We start from the raw sequence: 21,878 nt of genomic DNA on the forward strand, positions 1-21,878 counted from the left end.
ATTAATACTAACGGATGAAAAACAGTATAACATCATAAAAAATAAAGTATGATGTTATTTTACCATTTTGGTGGAGATAATAATCAAATTTCTAATTTTCAAATTATTGCAAAGCCATAACCGTATTGGCTAAATCCTCTTTATGATGCATTATTAGTTCAGTTAAGAAAATTTAAGAAATTAATATTTATTCTTAATATTTTCAGAAGGGACCAAATTTGGCGACAGCCTACAAATTTAGTAAGGGCCCAGTAACAATATATTGGGCTTCGAAGCCCAAAAACATCAAGGCCGTTGCTTAGGAGAAGTAATTTGAATGTAGATGCATCTGAATGCATAAGCTTCATCACAAAGAAGCCGATGCCAGAATCTCAGCATCACCGTTAAGTTTGTATCGGCAACGTAAAGCGCTGTAAACACCATTAATTCTTTAGTGCATCAGTGACTCTAATGAGTTGCCTTTCTACAAACAACAAATTCTAAACACAAAGAAAGAAAACTACCATAGAAGATCTCAGATCCAGATATCAGAGTTGCGTATAAAAAACATCTGAACAAATTTCAATCGATTTAGTATAGATCTTATAATCCTTAGATCGATTCACCTACACGCCTATTTTACTTCGATTTATTGAGCATCAAAATGTGAAGAAACGTCGAAATTGAGGGGAATTAGTTTAAAATGTAGGCACATCTGAATGCAGCAGCTCCATCGGAAAGAAGCCGTTGCCAGAATCTCAGCACCACCGCTAGCTTTCTATCGGCAACGTAAAGCGCTGTAAACACCATAGATTCTTTGGTGCTTCAGTGACTCTAATGAGTTGCCTCTCAAAAACAATAGATTCGTTGAAAAATTATATGGATAGAAGGGGGAAAATGTATTGAATGAGAAACAGATTCAGAAAGCGAAAACGCCTGAAATGAAAACAATTTTCAGATTGAAGAAAAACCTCTCAAAACAGAGCCAGCTCCGATTTAAGACCGTTTATTATCCTCGAAATGAAAACTCGGCTAAATTTAAGCGGGGACACTAATTTAGTTGCTAATGAAAAGAACGAGTAAAGATGTTGAAATCCAAGCTTGTGTTTCTCACTATATAAAGTAGTGAGAAAAACCCTAGAGAGGGTCGAATGCGCCGCAATCTACCACTTTGATTAATTCAGCGAATGTATAGGAAAATCTCGAATTCGTATTTGTTATTTTTAATACTCCTGCGATTTAGTATAATTATTTAAATTTTCATCTTGTTTTTCATTTATTTTATTTTTTATTATAGTTTTTAAAAGTACTTTTAAATTATTGTTTATTATTAAATTGCGATTTTATCAATTATATTTCTTATTAAATATTTAAAAATGAAATTGGGATAAAGTTATACTTAAGGTAGTATTGTGGCTAAATGGCGCCCGTCCCGGCGGAATTCCGCGGCGGGCGTCCGCCATTGTGCATGGTATGCACGGATACGGAATTCCGCCGAGGACACCGCAGTTCCGCGGCGTTACGCGGAATTCCGTCGCGACGGGCGTACAGACGTCCGCCATTGCGTTGACTCCCACGGACGTCCGCGCGGAATTTTCGTTTATTGCATTAATTTTTTTTAATTTCTATATATACGGCTCGTTGAACTGCATTTCATTCGCACCACTTGTTTTAACAAGTTTCTCTCTCTACATTTCTTTTATATATCCGGAATGGCTAGTAGTGGTAGTGGTAGTGGTAGTGGTAGTGGTAGTAGTAGTGGGCATTATGAACACATGATGCGTCTGATTCATGCACGTGTGCGGGAATCAACGGAGAGGGAGGAACAAGCGGTCTTGGCGCCAGCGGTACCTCGACCCATCCATCGTCGAACTATAATACCCCGGGACCACCTCGCTGCCCACGCTCGGTTGTATCAGGATTACTTTGCGCTGGAGCCACGGTTTGGAGAGAACCTGTTCCGGCGACGATTTAGGATGCATCGTCCGCTCTTTCTGCGTATCGTGGGCGCTTTGGAGCGTCGATACGGGTATTTCAGGGTGCGGGAGGATGCGGCCGGTAAACCCGGTCACACGCCGATTCAGAAGTGCACTGTCGCAATCAGGCAACTGGCATACGGAGGCGCGACCAACATGTTCGATGAGTACCTCCACATCGGCGAGACGACTGCCCGCGATTGCCTGAAGTATTTTTGTCAGGGCGTTAGGGAGATATTCGGGGATAGGTATCTTCGGAGGCCTACCCCCGAAGATTGTCAGGCTCTGCTGGATATGCACGGGAATCAACACGGGTTTCCGGGGATGTTAGGCAGCATAGATTGTATGCACTGGGAATGGAAGAACTGCCCCGCTGCTTGGAAAGGGATGTACACTACTGGTTTCAAGGTCAAGAATCCCACGATGATCCTTGAAGCGGTAGCTGACTACCGGCTGTGGATTTGGCATGCCTATTTTGGAGTAGCCGGGTCTAACAACAACATCAACGTCCTCCAGTCGTCGCCCCTTTTCAACGAGCAGAGCATGGGCGTTGGTCCGCCCGTCGACTTCGTCGCCAACGACAACCGGCACAATATGGGCTATTATTTGGCGGATGGGATATACCTTATGTGGCCTGTCTTTGTGAAGACGATCAGGTGCCCAACAGATGAAAAGAAGAAATATTTTGCGGGTCGCCAGAAGGCAGCGCGCAAAGATGTGGAGTGGGCATTTGGTGTGCTCCAGGCTCGATGGGCGGCAGTGAAGGGTCCAACACGGCTGTGGTATGTTGACAGCATCGCCGACATCATGTACGCATGTATTATCATGCACAACATGATTGTCGAAGATGAAGGTTCAGCACTGGCTGATTGGACCAATGATGATGCTGGTGCTGCGGGTCCAAGCCACGGCGTGGCCACTAGCAATGTACGCATGGGGATACCCCATGACGATGTCGATCGAGTCCGTGCATTTGTCGACATGCGCCAAAGACAAGCCCATGTTCGGCTCCATAATGATATTATTGAAGAAGTATGGCATCGGAGGGGTCATCGTTGATGTAGTTTTTAATTATTGAAATATTTTTTTTTTAATTTGGTGAAATGTACTTTTCTTTTTTTATTATTTAATGGAATTTGTTTCCCTATTTGTGTCAAAATTTTAATTCCGTAAATTGTTTTATTCCGGAAATTGTTTAATTTGTGAATTTGTATTTTTTTTAATTGTGCGAAGTCCTTTGGGAAGTCCTTGGGGATGTCCGCCACTGTGAAGTGGGAAGTCCTTATGACGTGGCAGTGAAGTGGAAAGTCCGTATGACGTGGCAGGAGGTGTTTTTGGAAATTCCGTCAGGAATTCCGCGCCACTGCTGATGCTCTAAAATAAAATTTGCTGACATGGCAGAGAGGAAAAATAGTGTTGTAGTGTAGGTGTCCTTAATAAGAAACTTTGTTATTTTAAACAAATATTGTGCTTAGTGCTCTTGGATGATTCCAAACTTAGGATGATTCTAAACTTAAACATTTCTTGCTGTGGATTGAAAGTTGGTTGGTTAATTTGTTGTTGTAATTGGCTGACAGCAGATTTTTGTTTCCAAATACTAAAAATTTAGTGAAAAAGTATGAAACAAATTACTAGCACTATGTAAGCAACAAATTTCTTAACTTTAAGCCATATCCCTCCATCCAGTGGGACAGCATTAGCAATTTAGCATCATCAATAAAGAAATTACTATTCTGTTCATTATTTACATCAAATTCTAAAGCCAAGAAGAGATCATCTAAAACACAACATGTAGATTATGAATATCACGAGAAGGGGAAGAAAATGTAAAAGGCATTTCAAAAAGCCACCCATGAAATAATGCACAAGTCTGCAAATACAGATCAGTTTATAGGAAAAACAACTCCTTAAACTAGAGCCTAAAAGAATAATTGCAAAAACTAAAGTTACTATACACCTCACAAGTCTATCCTAATGGATAAGAATAAGCCAGAGGATTTAAGATTATTAGCTGGTGTTGGTAAAGAATGCTGCTCAGACTTTGCTCTTGTGCTCCGGTCTATGAGTGTACTCGAAGTCAATGTGCACAAATGCTCGCTCCACCTCAGACAGTTGCTCCAGCTTTTCTTGCAGCGTTTCGCCGATGTTATGCGCTTCGCCCAACATCATGGTTTGTGGCAACACAATGTCAACCTCCACGAAGTAATGAGTACCAAATGTGTATGCCCTAACTGTGTCAATGTGCTGAATTTCCTCGTGATGATTCCATATCAGATAAGTCAGTTTTGTGAGGAAATCTGGAGGTGCTGTTCTTCCAATTAGCGACCTCACGTTTTCGAAAACAGTCCTACTCCATGTGTTGATTGTGTAAATTGCAATCTGCAACATGGGAGATATATTAAGCCTGATAACGATCAATCTGACAGCAAATGAATGCTAATCCAACTACAATTTTTTTTGTGACTACTACTTAAGATATGGTGTCATGTGAAGATGTGACTTCATAACTGAAATATAAATGCAAGAAGAAACACTAAGTGAGAGTGTACTCACGATCATGGCTCCAGTAGGATCTATCCACCAGTAGAAACGGACAGCCAAAACAGCAGTGGCTAATCCGACAGAGTTGGTGATGACATCAAAAAAATGATCTTGGGCATAGGCTCTGACAATTTCATTCTTGAATCGGCGGCAATAAACCATTAGCACGAACTTCACTACGGTTACAGATACCATGATCCCTATCATCCACATCTCTTGGTTATGGTTCATCTCAGGTCCAGTCTGTTCCACAAGGATAAAAATTATTTGTGTAAACCAATGTAGAAAACAAGAGCTGAACATTTTGCAATGAGATAACTGAATCCATCAGCCAGCACACTTCTCAGGGTATACAGTTATTTAAAGATGGAATACCTTAGCTATCAGTTGCCGAACAGACTCCAGTATAATTTGTAATCCCAGTGTTGCCATAACAGAAGCAAAAACAATGATGCCCTGTCAAAGACTTATTCAGTTAAAAGGAGCCATATGGTTATAAAACAGCACATCTTGTTAACTAATATGCCCTATAACAAGTGTATTGTTTTGAAGAAGATGTCAAACTTACCACTGGCTGCATCCTTTTCTTTCCAATTGGATAATGATACTGGTTAGGATTTTTCATAGCATAGGCCGTAAACCACAAGATCAGCCCAGATAATAGGTCAAGGAAAGAGTCCATAGTTGATGCAATGACAGCTAAAGATCTGCTCTCAAGTGAAGCATACACTTTTGCAATAAAAAGGACCAGATTGGCAGCATTAGATATGTGAACAGCTAGCCTCTCACTCTTTGCAAGTTGTTTCAGTTGATCCTGGAAAGATATAAGAGAAAAACAAGCATGATTTTACACAACCTTTCTGAACTTCAAGTAGAGTATAGAGATGAAACACTCGCCAATCAAAGAAGACATGTTATAAAAAGAAAAAGATTAAAAGGGAAAAGTTTTAATTGTAAATATGATTGATACAAGGATGAGATCACTTAGAAAAGACTCACTGAAGCAAATTAAGGTGAATGATCCGGAAACAAGTGAATTTTAATTTTCAGGTACCATCTTTGGTTTTCTTGTGAGTATAACAGAGCATAACAGCTATTTTGTTTTTGTTAAAGGGAATGAAACCAAAGTCTACCTCAGTCAGAGCATCTGCTAAAGCACCGGATTCATGGATTGTCTCCATTTCATTGAATCCTTCCAGGAGTCTCTCCTGGTTTTTGTAATACTCAGCAATTTTTCGTTGTTTCTCTGGAAGAAAAAAAATTACATATTGATATTAAAACTCACAGTAAAAACCTTATGAGGAAATGAATTAAACACAGAGAAGCTCGTACCATTTCAATGCAAAATTAGGTACTCATAAAACATGTTACTTTGTATGCAAATCATTTTTCACAATAAAAAAATAGGTTACAGAATTTGGATAGAACATATGGTTCAATGGCTGTTCCAAGTTGAATTTAATAAAATATTGCCATTGAATGTACCATTTCAAGGACAAACTGCTTAAAGGAACAAAGATAGCTCGTTCCTTTATAACTGATGATTTAACAGCCAACTTTCAATAGTTTAACTATGATAGTTAATCACAAGTTACTTGTAATTAGTCAGGCAAGAGGCTCATTTTTTAATAGTATAATTAGACATAAATATATATTAGTCCATAGACTTATAATTTCTTGGGATTGCCACCACTACCATCTAACGATTCTAAGCTCACAAATCATCATCACCACCACCCCTCCTCCAAACCTTCTAAACCGCCGCCACCATGACATGAAAATAACAGAAACATCAAGCATGTACAATTGAGTTTTATGGAGAATTTTGATATCCTAGGCTGTCAATTAAGTAATTCAGAATGACAGGTGTCATTCAACAACAGGGTGGTATTACTAGTGGGAAGGATTATGGCTGCCAAATTATAACCAGAGAATTATTTCTGCAAAAGACAAACTAGGACTGGTCAGCATGCATTGGAAACTTCCGCAGGGAAATCATATCAAGTAGTATCTCAAATTTTCATCTGAATCAAACATCAAAAATTTGTCGTCTAAACAAACCGGAAAACAATAAAATAAATAGGAACACATCATGTTTAAATCTCCATTAAAAAAATTGAAAGGAGATAGGACTGGAAAGCAAAAAACCAAAAAAAGAAGAATTAGATCCAGAATTATTCCTATTCTTTAACATATTTGTATCAGCCGCGCGCATCAAGGAAAAAGGAGTGTTTCTATACATGATTCACACGACTTATTTACTAATACTAGCTTTTTGACACAGTTCCCCTAATATTCTCCACAGAAAATTCGGTGAATCGGGGATAAATTATAAATATACACCAAAACAGAGCGTGAGAAGGATGTACTACATACTTTTATTCCGGAGGAGGCGCGGGATGTTGAAAGTGGAGCGGCGGTTGTCGGACTCGCGCTCCGGCAATCGGAACTCGTCCAAGTTGAGCCTCCACGAAGGCTGGCGGACGCTGTCGATCATATCGGCGCCCAGCAACTCTCTGCGGCTTTCGCCGACGACGGCGGCGCCGCTGCCACTCTCCATTGAGTGAGGTTTTTTCTAGGTTTTTGAATTTGGACGGATTTTGTGAAGGTGTGATGTAATGTAGTTGAAGAAATGGAAAAATCTCCTTTACCCTGGAAATAAGCATGGGAAATTGGGGAATGAACTTCATTCATATATACGTACTACATCATACGTGTTCGCCGATAATTGGCCTTTTCTATTACTTTGGCACTTACTTATTTTATAATTATATTAACGGATAATAGTCGATTAAATCAAAAAATCTATTTCGTATAAATTCAGATAAAATTGATGATGATGTAATAATAGTCGAAATTGCCAATAACCAGACGTCCAGACAAGCATAAGAGGGGGGGGGGGGGGGGGGGGGGGGGGGGGGGGGTCATGAGTCATGATGATGATAAGGAAAAAACTCAGCACATATAGCTGGACAATTTAAATTACTATATCATCATCAATTTTATCTTAATTTGTAATGTAGATAGTTGATAAAAAAAAATTAAAAAAATCATAATTTAATTTATATCAAAAAAATTATTTTGTACTCAAATAAAATCAATGATGATATAATAGCCAAAATTGCCTAGACCTAGACCATCATAAAAAGGAAAGGTTGGCACATATGGTTGGATGTTCTAAGTTACTAGTACTCCTACATCGTAATTGATTTTATCTTAATTTGTACTATGTACTATAGATAGTTCACAAGAAAATTATAATTTCATAATATAACGGAACTAGGCAAAATTTGATCAAAATTCATGATATAAATTTAATTATCTCCTATACTTATCAAAAATGCATTCGTCAACTAAACGAAGCAACAAAAATGAATTTTTAGGGTTATTTTCAAGAGACATTGCAAGTCGGGAAAATCACTGATCAAATTTATTTGGTTTGTGATTGTGGTTGTTTAATTTAACTAGAGTAATTAATAGTATAGTTTGAATTGGTTTTGGGAAATGGATAAAATAATAGAATAAAAAGGCCTCTACCTAATCCCCTTTACTCTTTGTGCAGAATCATGAGGTTTTATGCACTACTTTAGTACTATTTCATAAAAGTGACCATTTCAAGGTTATAAAGTAGCGCCACTTGTTAGAGCATTCGATGGAATAGATTCTTTTCACTAATTTACAGTGATTTATATTGTAGTCTCCTAATTTTGTTTCAAAATTAAATTCAAGGATTATCTAATTTAATTAATTATTTGTTCAAATCAAGGAAAAAAACATTGATTTGTTGCCCTTTTTGACTAGTTTGAAAACTAGCGATTCAGTTTAACACGATACCGACCAATATTATGTGTACACACTAAAATTGCAAAGCTAACTGCGCTAAATAAAAAGGTGCAAACTTAAGTATCTACGCTAAATTAAGTAACGAATATTGACTGAATAAATAAAATAAGTACATAAAAAAGTGAAGAAGAAATTTATTACCTTCAAACAGTCGAATGGAATTAAATTAAATTAAATATGATACAGAATATAACTATAGACTAAAAAGCCTTTCTTAGTCCAAAAAGGAAACAAAGAAATCTGGTTATACTATGACCATTAAAATATGATACATTATTTTAAGTGATTGTTTTTGGGGTCAGGATTGGATATTTCTTGCTAATTCTTGAAAACTTTCACAAACCAATGTTTGAAAATTTGAGATAGTATTATATTATGCTGGAAATATATTCTATATTCCAAACAAATACTATATGCTTGCTGTGTGTGAATATTGTTGGATGACAACCACAAGTTTTTTATGATAATATTGTACAGGACAATTTGTGGTACAAGCAAGATATATAGGACTATTTGATTGTTAATAACATAAATAATTCTCACACCACCTAAAAACCTCCATTTTGCTCACGTTCCCAAAAAATAGTTTCTTTCTATTTATAGACACTAGTAATAAACAATAATTAATCTTAATATGTCAACTTATTTATCCATTCAATGAAATGATCGATCACTTTCTTCAACTACATACAATTATTAATAATTGGAAAGTATTTTATAGCATAAGTATTAATTTTGATAATATAACACCATATAAACGTATTTCGTTTTCAAATATCAATTGAGCCGTATTTTTTTGGGACCTTAAGCTACTTATTTATAAAGTTTAGACGAATATCATTTGACATTACATTTGATAAAATACAACAATTAATGGGGATTGAAGGAAGTATATGAAATATAATTAAATATGTGAGTAATAATTAATGATATTCTAAAAAAACAGGCCAAGATAGTTGAGATGATAAAAAAAGATAACAAATCATGAATATTCACACTGAGAACTTTTTTAGTGTTAATTAAGTATTTGACACTACACTAGTAATTAGTACTACTATAAGTCTATAAGGCCCAACCTTCAAAAGCTTTAGATGCATTTTCTATCCAAAAGTTGATTGTTTAATAAAATCCCCACTCTATCTAACAAATTGTCAGGATAAATCACATTCCAATAATTATTTATATATACAAAATTTATGGTCATATCAAATAATTTAAGCGTGACATATTCTCATATATATTCTCCCGGCATACGTAACTCCCTTCACAACTTTGTTACTTTTTGTAACAGAGAAATGCTTCCACTTACTAAAAGTTCCAAAAATTACAAAATACTATGTCACTTTTCTGAATGGATGAACCATATCATAAAATATACTCCATTAATTATGATTTTATTATTAAAAGTAAAGATTATTGTGGAGTAGGTGCAATTTTTGGCGTGTGCGACAGATTGAATATATATATTAGCCCACGATGGAAGATAAGGACATTATCTCTAAAATATCAATGGAAATATGTCACCAAATTGAGTTCCAATTGTTGCATGAAGCATGGGATATTTGGACAGTGAAATCAATTTCCAAGTGTGTAATTAGATTCCAAAACCTAACATATTAGAGATGTTAGGTTTGAATAGTTAATTAGATATGTGGAGTATAATTTTATAGTTCTGTAAATAGTTATTTTTCGAAAGATAATTTACTTTATAGCCATATTTAATAATTTAAATTTGCATGAAAAGAAGACATATTTGACGACCATGAATCAATCTCCTTTAAGAGTAAACACCAATATATAGCTCATCATTATATTAAAGTTGATTAATTACCATGGAGTAACCGTGTCTTACCACGAGTCCAACTCGATTCGTGGCTCATTCTTTAAGAAAGGCTTAATAGAGAACTTGAGGAAATACATCTATTTATGTTTTGTTTAATATTCTCATTTTATTTGTACCTTTTGGTTTAATATTTTATTTTATTTCCTATTATTTTAAACTTTAAAATTCTAATTATGATATTACAAATCATTTCTAGGAATCAAATAATTAGCCTTGGACTCTAAAAATAATAATACTGTAACTATTTAGGTAAATAAAAATGAAAAAGTGTAATATACTAATAAAATTATGATTTCATGCGTTTCAATCTTTGTGAGCCGTGTTGTGTTCTAAACACAACATCATTTGCGTTTTTCATGAAATTAAGAATCCCCTCCATTCACAATTCTTTTATTTTCTGAATTTATAGAAAGCAATAATTTATTACTTTTTTCGTTAACGATTTAAAGCTCCATTTTTATTTAGTGAAATTTTTAAGTAATAAACTGGATGGACTTGAAATGAAAAATATAGAAATTATGTCGTGATGAATAAGTACCAGTGAAGCGGTCGAGACAGATTTTTGGGCCCCTTTTGCCGGGAGATATTTCAATTTTCAATCATATACATTATACTGTAGATAAAGTAATGTCAAATCTCAACTTTATACTATTGAGAAAATCAGAATGTCTGAATTTGTTGTTCAGAAGGAGTAATTGATTTTATATTCTCACATTAAAGAACAACGAATCAAAAACATAAGGAAATGGGAGAGTACAAAGTGCAAGTTGCTGGGTTTGGTGCCCCTTCACCGCGAAAGATTTATACATAATAAATAAATCAGATAATGATCTATTTGATCGATTATGCGATTAATCAGTTCAGATGTTAAACAGATAATTGCGTGCTAGAACGCAAATAATTCATGCTTAAAGAAAGTAAATCCTAAACATGAATATTACGGTTTATAGTTACCGATTTGATTCTCTAAAGAATCGACGATTGCTTGCGTCTTCTCCATGAGATGATCTTCAATACTAGACCACGGATCTTCTGACTGGTTCACGAACTATATTCCGATATCAGGGTGGGCTGATCTTATCAAAATATTATGACTCGACTAAAGAAGACAGAAAATTCCTCACGGAGGTGAGAGCTGAAAAATTTCGTATCCTACTATCTTAGGGAGAGGGACGAAAATTTCATAAAAATAAAAGTGTCTTATCTGTCTCATTTATACAAGCTTATATTGGAATATTACGAGGACCCACTACAGAAGTAATATTGCACGGCCCATCCAAATCCGAAATTATAAGTAATCCGAGCTTCCGTTTGTTTGTCGTTTATTTCCCGCGCTTAAAATAGAAATGTTCATTAATTAATTAATGTTTGCTATGGACTTAATTAATTGACATCTTATTAATTCTAAGAGTGGACTTAGCAAGAAACACTTATTTATTATTCATAGAATAATTAAATTCCAACTGGTCAGTTTCCGAATAATAAAACCTTGTTCAAGCTCCTCTTGAGAACATTATCAAACGAGACTCACCTCGCGCACGATTCAACATAATAGCAATCCTAGCACCACTAGATATTAATCACCACTACCCAATATATAATGATTATTGGGTTGCGAAAAACCCGCACCATTTGATAAGTCAAAGTAGTGCATAACCAATACCGTATGCTCAATCCTAACGTATGTAGATTAAGAAATAGTTATTCATCAAGAACTAGTCTTTTAGTAGATAGCATAAAGACATGTCTTGCTGTTAGATCCGTTTAGTGCTATACCACACCAATGTCATCTTATTTCAGTAAGGCTTAGAAATAATCGGACTGACATTGCAACCTTTCGCGATAGGTAGCCAAAGTTTATCTAGGTTGTGAAATTCTTCTTTCTCTTTTGCAAAGCATTGCATAGAACCGACAGTGTTACCTTAACGTGGACGACGCCCACAACCGGTCTACTAAGCAAAAGACTTAGACTTTGTTTACTTCTTATGCATTTAAATGTTCATAAAACATCTTATAAATGCACAAGCAAACACAATGCAATAATGATGGTGATTCTATTCGTGCGTAACTGCTCGAATAATACCGAATCGGGTTAAAAGTAGATTGTAGAATTTTTCGGGTATACAAGCAAGATTCTATTCGTGCTCATTCGTGCTCGAAACATGCTTTTCAGTATACCAAACATAACACAAGTTACATTCAAATCTATTTTTTAATACACACCAATTTAAGTTTAGATATAAAAACTTCAAAATTAGTAAATTTCAACAAATAATATTATAAAATCTAGAAAATATTTTATAAATAACAGTAACAACGTAATCACAAAAATACCATCAATAAATATGAGTAGTGATTTTTTATTGTTTAAATGATTATATCTATAGATGTGTATAAGTTTATAACAACAATTTAAATATACCACAATAAATTTGATTTATAAAGTACCAACAAAATGATAAACTAGACCTTTAAAGTATAAATCATAAATATTTATTATAATTAATACTCCCTCCGTCCCGTGCTACTCGCACGTTTACTTTTCGGCTCGTCACAAAGTCCTTACACTATTTATAATTTAAGTTAGAATTAATGCATTTAATTAATATGTTAGTTTAAGTTAAGAACTCTTTTATTAAGTGATGTCTCATTACACCTAAAATTCTTTTTTAATTACACAAAAAAATCAATCCCAAATTTACGGCCTAAAATGAAAAGTGCGAGTAGCATGGGACGGAGGGAGTATTTTTCACATTTCTTTTAATAAAGGATTACCAAATACTTTAATCTCTCTACTTTAACTATTTATTATTTTTTTGCAAAACGAGTGTAAAAAAAGGAAATGGGACTATCGTTCTGGGACGGAGGGCGTATTTTATTTCCATTAGTTATCTTTTGCTTTTCACTCCATATAATAGTTCTTTTTACATATAACAGATTCCCAGCTACTTCACTGATAAATATCTTAACTACTTGTAAATTAGAGCACAACCAGAATAAAAATGTTTGTATATACTTAGTATTTTATATTATCATTCATTATCTAATTTGCTAAATTGCCAATATTTATATATTTTCTATAGATTTGATAGGAATGTAGAGTTTGATGTGTGTGCACAACCTTAATAAAAAGTTATATTAGTCTTAGTTTTCATTATCTTAGGTATTTTACAAGTAGTTAAATCTCTCTCTGTTGCAGCTGCTGGTATCCTTCTCCACACCTCTCTCCATTTGAGTCCGAAAGACATTCAATCTCGTTGTTCGCGTGCGCTCTCTTTCGGGTGAAGGGACGTCGCGCCATTGTTGTTCTTTGCCTTCTATTTCACAGGTCCGCATCCCATCGTTCTCTTGTCTTGAATCATAAAAAAGATTACCTATCCTACTAATTAATTTAGGCTTTTGTAGTTTTTTCTATTGCACAAAGTTTCCTTGCTAGTTAATGTTCTATGTATATTTGAATCTAGAACTTCAATCTGAAATCAACCATAATCCTTTTGCGTTATAGTCTGAATTTTCCTCTCTATAATTTTTTTTAGAGCCACTAGAATTTTTGTTCAAGCAAAATAGAGAAATTTGAGTACACAAAATTATTAGAACTATACATGAAACACGTCCTAACATACATTGCTTTTGTGGTCCTCATATGTTGAAAAATAAATAGGCACACCAAACAATGTCTATTGTACTTAATGGAGATGATAATTAGATCATTTTAGTGTTTTGTTATAGAATGCAGACAAGTGGATTTTGTGCACTTAGTTTGCTAATGAATTTCATATGTGTTGGTTGATTTGAACATGACTAATCTTACAACATGATTACATATTTTTTTTGGTTATTTTACAATCTATTTTCTAATTTACTAAGTTTTCTATATTTAATATATTATATATAGGCTTGGTGGAATTTATTAAAACAATATGGATAGAAGTTGGATGACAAAGTTAAGAATAACAGCATAATACCAAAATGGACTTGAATAATTTTTGGACTATGCTTTTCGCAATGCAAGCATAAATGATAAGATATTATGTCCATGCAAACGTTGTGGGATCGGTATATCCGTGAGTGAGTAGAGATGAAGCATTTGTACATTTGACGGTCGATGGATTTATTCCAAGGTACACCCAATGGATAGCTCATGGAGAACTTCCTAGTAGTCGCTCATCTAGGTTTGACAACCAACATAATACTTTGGGTGATGATGATATGCAAGGTTTAGTTCATGATGCCTTTGAAGTTCCAAACGAAGGTGGATATACAGAAGAACATACAAGATATCATATAGATGCAGAAATTGCTAATGGACAAGCAAGAGAATTTTTTAAGTTGATTGATGGTTCACAACAAACCATTGTTTGAAGGATGTGTTAAATTCTCAAAACTCTCATTCATAATCCGTTTGTTGCACTTAAAGTGTATTGGGAGTTTGAACAATAAAGTATTTGATATGCTTTTGGAATTATAAAGAGAAGCTTTTCCAGATGCCATCGTTGATCTACCAAAGTCTTACTATGAAGCTGAAAAATTGATGAAAGAACTAGGACTTGGTCATGAAAAAATAGATGCGTGTCAAAATGACTGTACTTTGTATTGGGGGGCAAATGAAAGGCGAACCTCATGTGACACATTTCATCTTGGCACGTATTTTTGAAAAATGATAATAAATAGTTAAAGTGTAGAGAATGTAAAGTAAGAGAAAGAATAATGTAAATAAGACTCTCTTCTACATTATTCTCTCTCTAACTTTACTCTCTGTATACTTTAATTAGTACTCTCTTTGTCCCATTAAAGATGACACATTTCGTTTTGCTCACTTGTTTAGTAAAAATCATAATAAATAGTTAAAGTTGAGGAAAAGTAAAGTAGCTGAGAGATTAATGTAGAAGAGAGTCTCTTCCATATTATTTTCTCTCTTAATTTACTTTCCCTCCATTTTAACAATTTATTATAATTTTTACAAAAACATGCGAAAAACGAAAGGGGTCATCTTAACTGGGACAGAGGGAGTATCATTTTTTCAAAACATGTGCGGAAATGAAACGTCTCACTTAAGCTGGGACAGAAGGAATATAAATTACCTTAGAAGATAATTACTAATTGTTGTGAATGAAATAATATTACTAGAATAATGTTAATTCAGGAAGTAAGATAATGTTATAATAACAATATTAATTAAGAAAAAAATCATATCTTATCTACCAAAATTTAGGCAAAATCAATAATTAATGATAGAACTAACTTATCTAATGAGAAAACGTAATTTATTGTCGAGAATATAATAATCAAACATTTATGTAAATACTTTTATGATTAGTTTTAATCATTAATTGGCTTAATTTTTTTTTATTACGGATGTATGCTATTTTAAAATTATGAATGATTTGGTTATGGCACTAAATTTCTTTCGCAACGTCAAATTACCAATCCAATATAGTTTTATGGCAAACGAAACAATACTTATTTAACAAATCAGATATTTGAGGTGCCTCTTAAAACATGATCATGAATTTCCTGTTAAACTGCAGCGGGCTGCTCACCGCCGCCCTGCTCCGGTGGCCCCTGACCTGCATCTCCCCCGTCACCGCCACCGCCACCGCCCTGTTCCGGTGGCCCCTGAGCATCACTGCCGCCATTTCCGTTGCAATCTTTTAGGCAGATACACCTGCGCCTGAGGCCATCGCATTCGCCAGATGTGAAACCCTCTTTCTCACAAACGGAGGAGCAGTTACTGTCGCTGAAGCAGATCCCCCGAAACAACTTGCTCGGCGCCGAGCATACGGCTGCTTCACTCACCATCATCTCTTCTACAATCACAAACATTATTTATCGATTAATGTATAGTAGTTTACAAGTTGATTATATATTCATGTATATTTAGATTTCATCATGGTGTGGTGTCTACTTAATATACTACATATATATTTAGTCATAGATTTAATTGATTACAAAAGCTATAGAGTATAGATGATGGGGAAATTGTAGACTTACGAAAAATCAAGAGGCAGAGAAGAAAGAGCGAGATAGTTGAGAATTGCTTAGCCATTATTTGTAGTTTGAGGTTATATTTGAATCACGTACATGCATTGCCTTTTTATAGAGTCCAAACGTGGACAAATTCAAGAAAAAAAGGTATTAAGCTTGTTTTAATTCCATTGATAATCACTTCCCATGATTTTATATTAAAAGATAATGGACTCATTTTTCGGTTATTCTTTTTAAATGCAGCCACCTCATATAAGCATCCGTGCATAGATCTGATGGAATTAGCTTGCACTGCATATTTGCATACACAATAATGAGGAAATTGTCATTAAACTATGATAAGAGAAACTTATTTAAAAGAAAATGCAATAGATGATACTCCATTTGTTTTTAAAAATTGTCATTTTGTGCATCAATCAAAATTAATCCACTTATGTTTTAAAAAATTCATGTTATATTATTAATCTTCTAAAATTACTTTAACTACTTTTTCTCTCTCTTTTTTTTCTATTTAGTAATTTTTGCAAACCATTTTGTAATCGTGTAGTATTATTTGAATTTTTTTGTCATACAATAACTCCACTTTATAAAAAATTAAGAACCCGAGGCTTGTCCCAATTTCCCTCGTATCTAGAAAAATAGAAATTAAAATCGTAGGATAACTCGTGCACCTTCCAATACCCAAAATCCTACGATATAAAATCACATTTATTTGACAATCTGTAATAGTACTAGAACTCGTTGTAGGCGTTAAGAAAAAATGGAGTTATGGCACGAGAAGTCCATTCTCTAACCATTGTAAATAAATAAACTCATATAGCTTATGTCTGTTGCGTCCCAAGACACAACATAACATCAAAAAAACAATCCATGTGCATCCACAACAGTTCACATACATTATTTCAAAGCCATCTCAAGAGGCTACAATTGATTTAATTAGACAATTCCATTTTCAAGCAACCTAAAATTCATAATGTCGCTTCTACGGCCTTGTATAAAACTCGTTTTCCCAGCAAAAAACAAAAACAAAGAAACCCGCAAGCTGCTGCTTCTTACTTTGTTGCTGCCACCAAGGCCATATGCTCAATCAGGTCCAACACTCGGTTACTGCAACAGAAACATGCCATATCATGCACCGGAATACACAGCCTTGTACACACATCATGTGAGTGAGAGTGTGTGCGTGCGCGCGCCTGAGAGAAGGAGAGACATACCTGTAACCCCACTCGTTGTCATACCAGGAGACTAGCTTCATGAAGGATTTGCTAAGACCCATTCCAGCATTGGCATCGAATATGCTTGACCTACAATTAAGGTTTAACAATTATGTGCTGTTCCAGTACAAGTAGTAGTCAAGCGTCTGGAAGGATGGAGATAAGAGGGGAAAATCATACCTCGAGTCACCAACAAAATCATTGGAGACAACATTTTCATCAGTGTATCCTAGAATGCCTTTCAGCGGACCCTCTGCAGCATATCTGAATATTAAGAGACATAAATTCTCTTGAGTACCACAAATACACAAATGAAACAAAGACAGAAAAATCTGAAAGCAGAGATGAGGTTATCCTACTTTATTGCCGCTTTAACATCTTCATATGAAGCACTTTTGTCAATACGACAAGTTAAGTCTACAACGGAAACATTGGGTGTGGGGACACGGAAGGCCATTCCAGTGAGCTTACCGTTAAGCTCTGGAAGAACTTTTCCAACAGCCTGAAATTATATTTTTAGATTAGAACAAATGGAAGAATTGCTGGACTAAATGTGTCAAAACTGATAGCTGTCTAATACCTTAGCAGCCCCAGTTGAACTAGGGATGATGTTCTGCCCTGCTCCTCGGCCACCCCTCCAGTCCTTCATTGAAGGACCATCAACAGTCTTCTGTGTGGCTGGACATAAACAAAGAGAAGTAAGATTTCGCAGGACTATCGATAAGGATAATTATGAGTAAAAGTGAAATTTCAAAATCTGCAGGGAAGCAACTACTGGCATAACATGTACCTGTTGTTGCATGGACAGTTGTCATCAGACCCTCTACAATACCAAACTCTTCGTGCACTACCTGCAAAATTAGCAAATTGTAAGAGAATAGTAGATGATGAATGATTGCATGCCACGAGATTGAAAAGACGCTGCTCTTGAAAACTCATACAAACTAAAGGATAATCTACAATAGAAAAGAACTTGGATTTCTTAAGAACCTTGGCAAGAGGAGCAAGGCAATTGGTGGTGCAGCTAGCATTGGAAACAACATCCATGTTTGGTTTGTAACTATTTTCATTTACACCAACGACAAACATAGGAGCATCAGCTGAAGGAGCTGAGATCACAACTTTCTTAGCACCACCCTACACAACAACTTTTAATTAGAAGTGCATCATACGAAAAGGGGCATGTTAAGAATCTTACTGGACCTAGTGGTACTAACCTTCTTGTGTGCTGAAGCCTTTTCAACAGTTGTAAAGACTCCAGAAGACTCAATAACATACTCAGCTCCATGATCACCCCAGGGAATATCCGCTGGGTCCCTTCAGTCGGAGTATTGGAAGTTAGTACACCTTAGTGTGCTGGTTCTAGGGTAGTAACTAATTGTAATATATGGTAATACCTTTTGTTGGTTACTTTGATCTGTTTTCCATTGATTTCCAAAGTGGATTCATCAATAACACGGATGGTCCCCTTGAAAGGTCCATGAGTAGAATCATACTTGAACATGTATGCCTGTAACATATTGCTAAGATCACACTCCAGAAGTAATCAACCATAATGAGAATAGTTCAGCCATTTGAATGCAGAATCAGAATTTGGGTTTAGCTAATCTAACAATCAGGTCAAGAATGGAGATGAAGCTGAGCAAGGAAACTGACCATGTATTTCACATCAATGAAAGGATCATTAACAGCTACCACCTCGATATCATCCCTGAAAGATGCTATCCTTAAAAGTATTCTTCCAATACGCCCAAAACCTGCATTACACCAAGCAGTTCAGTCTTACTCATATGCAAACAGAAAGAACCCTGAAAATAGCCTGTGACATGACGAACTTCTTGTAGACGGCTAAAGGATAGGAAAACATGATTCAACAAATATTAAAAAATTGAGAGCAACGATAAGAAAGAGCAGTTATATATGAAATTGAATAGAAGCAGAATCATATTAAAGCTAAGCTTACCATTGATGCCAACCTTGGTCTTCCCACTGCTTCGTGACTCTGAATCAGTAAAGCATAGGAAGCAGCTTATCAAACAGATAAAACAAAACATGAACTGAAATCTAGAAAAAGAAAAGAAGAAAGTGTATAGGGCTTACTAAGGGTGGTGGGAGGTACTTCTGTCGCTGTTGCTTTAATAGGACAAACAGTGTGGGCACAGATTTTCCTACAAGTTCCAAATTAAGTGTCATTTGGGATATAACCCAAATAATGATAACATTAATGAGTTAGCAATGAAAACATTCACTGAACTGTAGTGGGAAAGACTCCACTGGCAAATTAACCCCGAATATACTTGACTGAAGGTTGACAACATTAGCATTAAGGCCGAAGGATGCCTGAAAATGATGCAATTAGACATTAGAGATTGTATAAATGAACCTCCCGCTACACATCAAATACAAACAGAGCGATCAAGACATAAAGTAACAAGTACTACTACTTAAGCAGAACACAACAAAATCCAACTTACGAAGCTACAAACTATACCATGCATGGACATCAAGTGTACAAAGCAGTTATAAATCTTAGGCTGCATAAACACGAGGAGGTTTACAGGAACGAAATCATTAACCATCACTTCCTCCAAGTGCTACAAATCGCAAATCCAACCACCCTAATCTTTACATTTCTCAATACTTGAACATTCAAAACACAACCAACTCCAAATCGGGCAAAAATTACTGAAACGAAAAATCCAGAAAATTGTCCAATTTGTACACTTGTACTGCCAGAACCAATTTGTCAACGAAAACATAATAAATCAATCAATTCGATATAATCAAAGAGCAAAAAAAGCATCTTGGGGCTCAAAACAACTAGAAAAAAATTCGAAACAGCTGATCTGAGCTCGATCTCACAGAGATCAAAAAAAGCAAACAAAAGAAGAAAACAAACACCGAACCTTGGATCGGTCGCAGGGACGGATAAGGAGCGAAGAAGACAAGGCCATTTCTCCAGCAACCAACTCTTCACTGCGAAAACCTAACAAAAAGAAATGCTTCTGTATTCTATGTTCTTCTATATACAGCAGAACCCTAGAAAAAAGAGAAGAGGCTTTGGCTTTTGAGGAGAAGAGGTGGCCCAACTACTTAAATATGCTTAAAGAAATGGAAGAGGCGGAGTTTATTAAGCTCGTGTCGAAATTGAGGAAAATTCAATAAAACGACGCCGTATCACCCGTCGTCATCACTGTTTATTTTTCATTGGGTCAAGCTAGGAGATGGATCGTCTACTATGCTCCCACCACAGCAGGTAGTAGTGCTGTGCTTTCACAGCCCAATTAAAAAAGCAAAATTTAATTAATATTTTATTTTATTAATAAAAAATTGTGATGTAAAGCACTTTCTGCTGTGATGGGAGAGGATTCATTCCGGTCAAGCTAACCGCAATGGAGCCCACCCTCAAGGCCCATAATGAGCCTGAAACTGTTGCTTTTTCTTCCGTTGGTGGCGTTGTCGTTTTGAGCGCCTTCTTGGTTGCCACGTCAGAATCATCTGGGCCCCACTGGATCTTTTCCCATTTTCTTTTGGTCTCATTTTAGAAGACAAATATTTCTAACGGTGCTAACTAAAATAAACCTAGGGCGATTAATCAGAGAAATTTCGGAAAAAAGGGTCTAATTTCGCAAGCCTTTCGAAATTTAGGATTAAATTCACTGACCTTTTAATATATGGGATTGTGGCATGCGAATTTTTCGGAAAAAGGAATTTTCGATTTTTTTTATCTATTTATTCTTCTTTTTTCTTATTTTTGCTCTTATAACATTTATAAATAGACTAAATTACCCCTAATATTTTACTTCAATTTTATTTTGGATTTCTGTACACCTCCATTTCTCCATTTTGCGTCAAATTGCAGCTCAGCAACTCCAATTTTGTTTTAACAAAATCAGGCCATCCATAACATCTTGAAAAAGAGGAGCTGATAGGCAAATCACAAATCCAATTAGAGATTCAGTATAATCCTACTTTCACACAATCTTCATCACATTCCACATTCAACCAACAAAGGAGAAGAGTAGGCGATGGCAACAACTCGAGAGAAATTGATGGGACTGTTGAAGGAGGAACTGGCGGCTCGAAGCACGCACAGCAGCAGCTAGGCTGGGACAGTGCAAGCTCGGCAAGAGCCTTGAGCGCGACCAACGGCGGCCTTGGGCGAGCTCATCTCAACCTCGATTTGGTCGGCGCCACAGTATATGTAGCCAGTCGGAAGATTCACGAGTCTGAAATGTTGAACGAAGGTTGCATCGCAGTTAGGGATTTAAGGGACAGAGGCGGAAATTGATGGCTGGTGAATACAGAGAGGACGACGACGCTCGCAGTAGCATGCCGCAGCAGCGGCGAACCATCGGTATTTCAGGCGGACTGGCGACGGCGAAGATGAGTATAATCTAGGAGGAGGGTGGAGGCAGAAGTGGAGGAAGAGGATGAGGGTGGACTAGCGGTAATTAGCCATGATTTTTAAGAATTTGGTGGGAATAAAATTATTGG

At 35.8% G+C, this 21,878-nt stretch overlaps 2 protein-coding genes across 2 annotated transcripts; both read right to left on the reverse strand.

The window, feature by feature from the left end:
* Nucleotides 1–3,780: 3,780 nt before the first annotated feature.
* On the reverse strand, nt 3,781–7,163 carry LOC121755858 (metal tolerance protein 10-like). The gene is made up of 6 exons (XM_042151274.1): nt 6,873–7,163; nt 5,630–5,742; nt 5,065–5,310; nt 4,872–4,952; nt 4,509–4,739; nt 3,781–4,334 (listed from the first exon to the last, which is right to left on the reverse strand). The coding sequence occupies exons 1-6, from the start codon at nt 7,054–7,056 to the stop codon at nt 3,990–3,992; spliced, it is 1,200 nt and encodes a 399-aa protein (XP_042007208.1). The 5' UTR covers nt 7,057–7,163; the 3' UTR covers nt 3,781–3,989.
* A 9,754-nt stretch (nt 7,164–16,917) lies between these two features.
* LOC121753668 (glyceraldehyde-3-phosphate dehydrogenase GAPCP2, chloroplastic-like) lies at nt 16,918–20,586 on the reverse strand. The gene is made up of 14 exons (XM_042148907.1): nt 20,288–20,586; nt 19,636–19,721; nt 19,482–19,549; nt 19,345–19,383; nt 19,038–19,138; nt 18,779–18,891; nt 18,599–18,698; nt 18,372–18,518; nt 18,172–18,232; nt 17,962–18,059; nt 17,741–17,883; nt 17,562–17,645; nt 17,382–17,471; nt 16,918–17,274 (listed from the first exon to the last, which is right to left on the reverse strand). Exons 1-14 carry the CDS (start codon nt 20,333–20,335, stop codon nt 17,220–17,222), a joined length of 1,233 nt encoding a protein of 410 aa, XP_042004841.1. The 5' UTR covers nt 20,336–20,586; the 3' UTR covers nt 16,918–17,219.
* Between the last annotated feature and the right edge of the window lie 1,292 nt (nt 20,587–21,878).

The sequence above is a fragment of the Salvia splendens genome, chromosome 11 (assembly GCF_004379255.2).
Source record: "Salvia splendens isolate huo1 chromosome 11, SspV2, whole genome shotgun sequence".
NCBI classification, from domain to species: Eukaryota; Viridiplantae; Streptophyta; class Magnoliopsida; order Lamiales; family Lamiaceae; genus Salvia; species Salvia splendens.

Coding starts and splice junctions, on each gene's coding strand:
- LOC121753668 (XM_042148907.1), bottom strand. CDS start 20,335: ATGGCCTTGTCTTCTTCGCTCCTTATCCGTCCCTGCGACCGATCCAAG. Junction 18,699..18,778: donor ATCAAAGTAACCAACAAAAG/GTATTACCATAT, acceptor CTCCGACTGAAG/GGACCCAGCGGATATTCCCT. Junction 17,884..17,961: donor GTTCAACTGGGGCTGCTAAG/GTATTAGACAGC, acceptor ATATAATTTCAG/GCTGTTGGAAAAGTTCTTCC.
- LOC121755858 (XM_042151274.1), bottom strand. CDS start 7,056: ATGGAGAGTGGCAGCGGCGCCGCCGTCGTCGGCGAAAGCCGCAGAGAG. Junction 5,311..5,629: donor TAGCAGATGCTCTGACTGAG/GTAGACTTTGGT, acceptor ATATCTTTCCAG/GATCAACTGAAACAACTTGC. Junction 4,953..5,064: donor AGAAAAGGATGCAGCCAGTG/GTAAGTTTGACA, acceptor AGTCTTTGACAG/GGCATCATTGTTTTTGCTTC.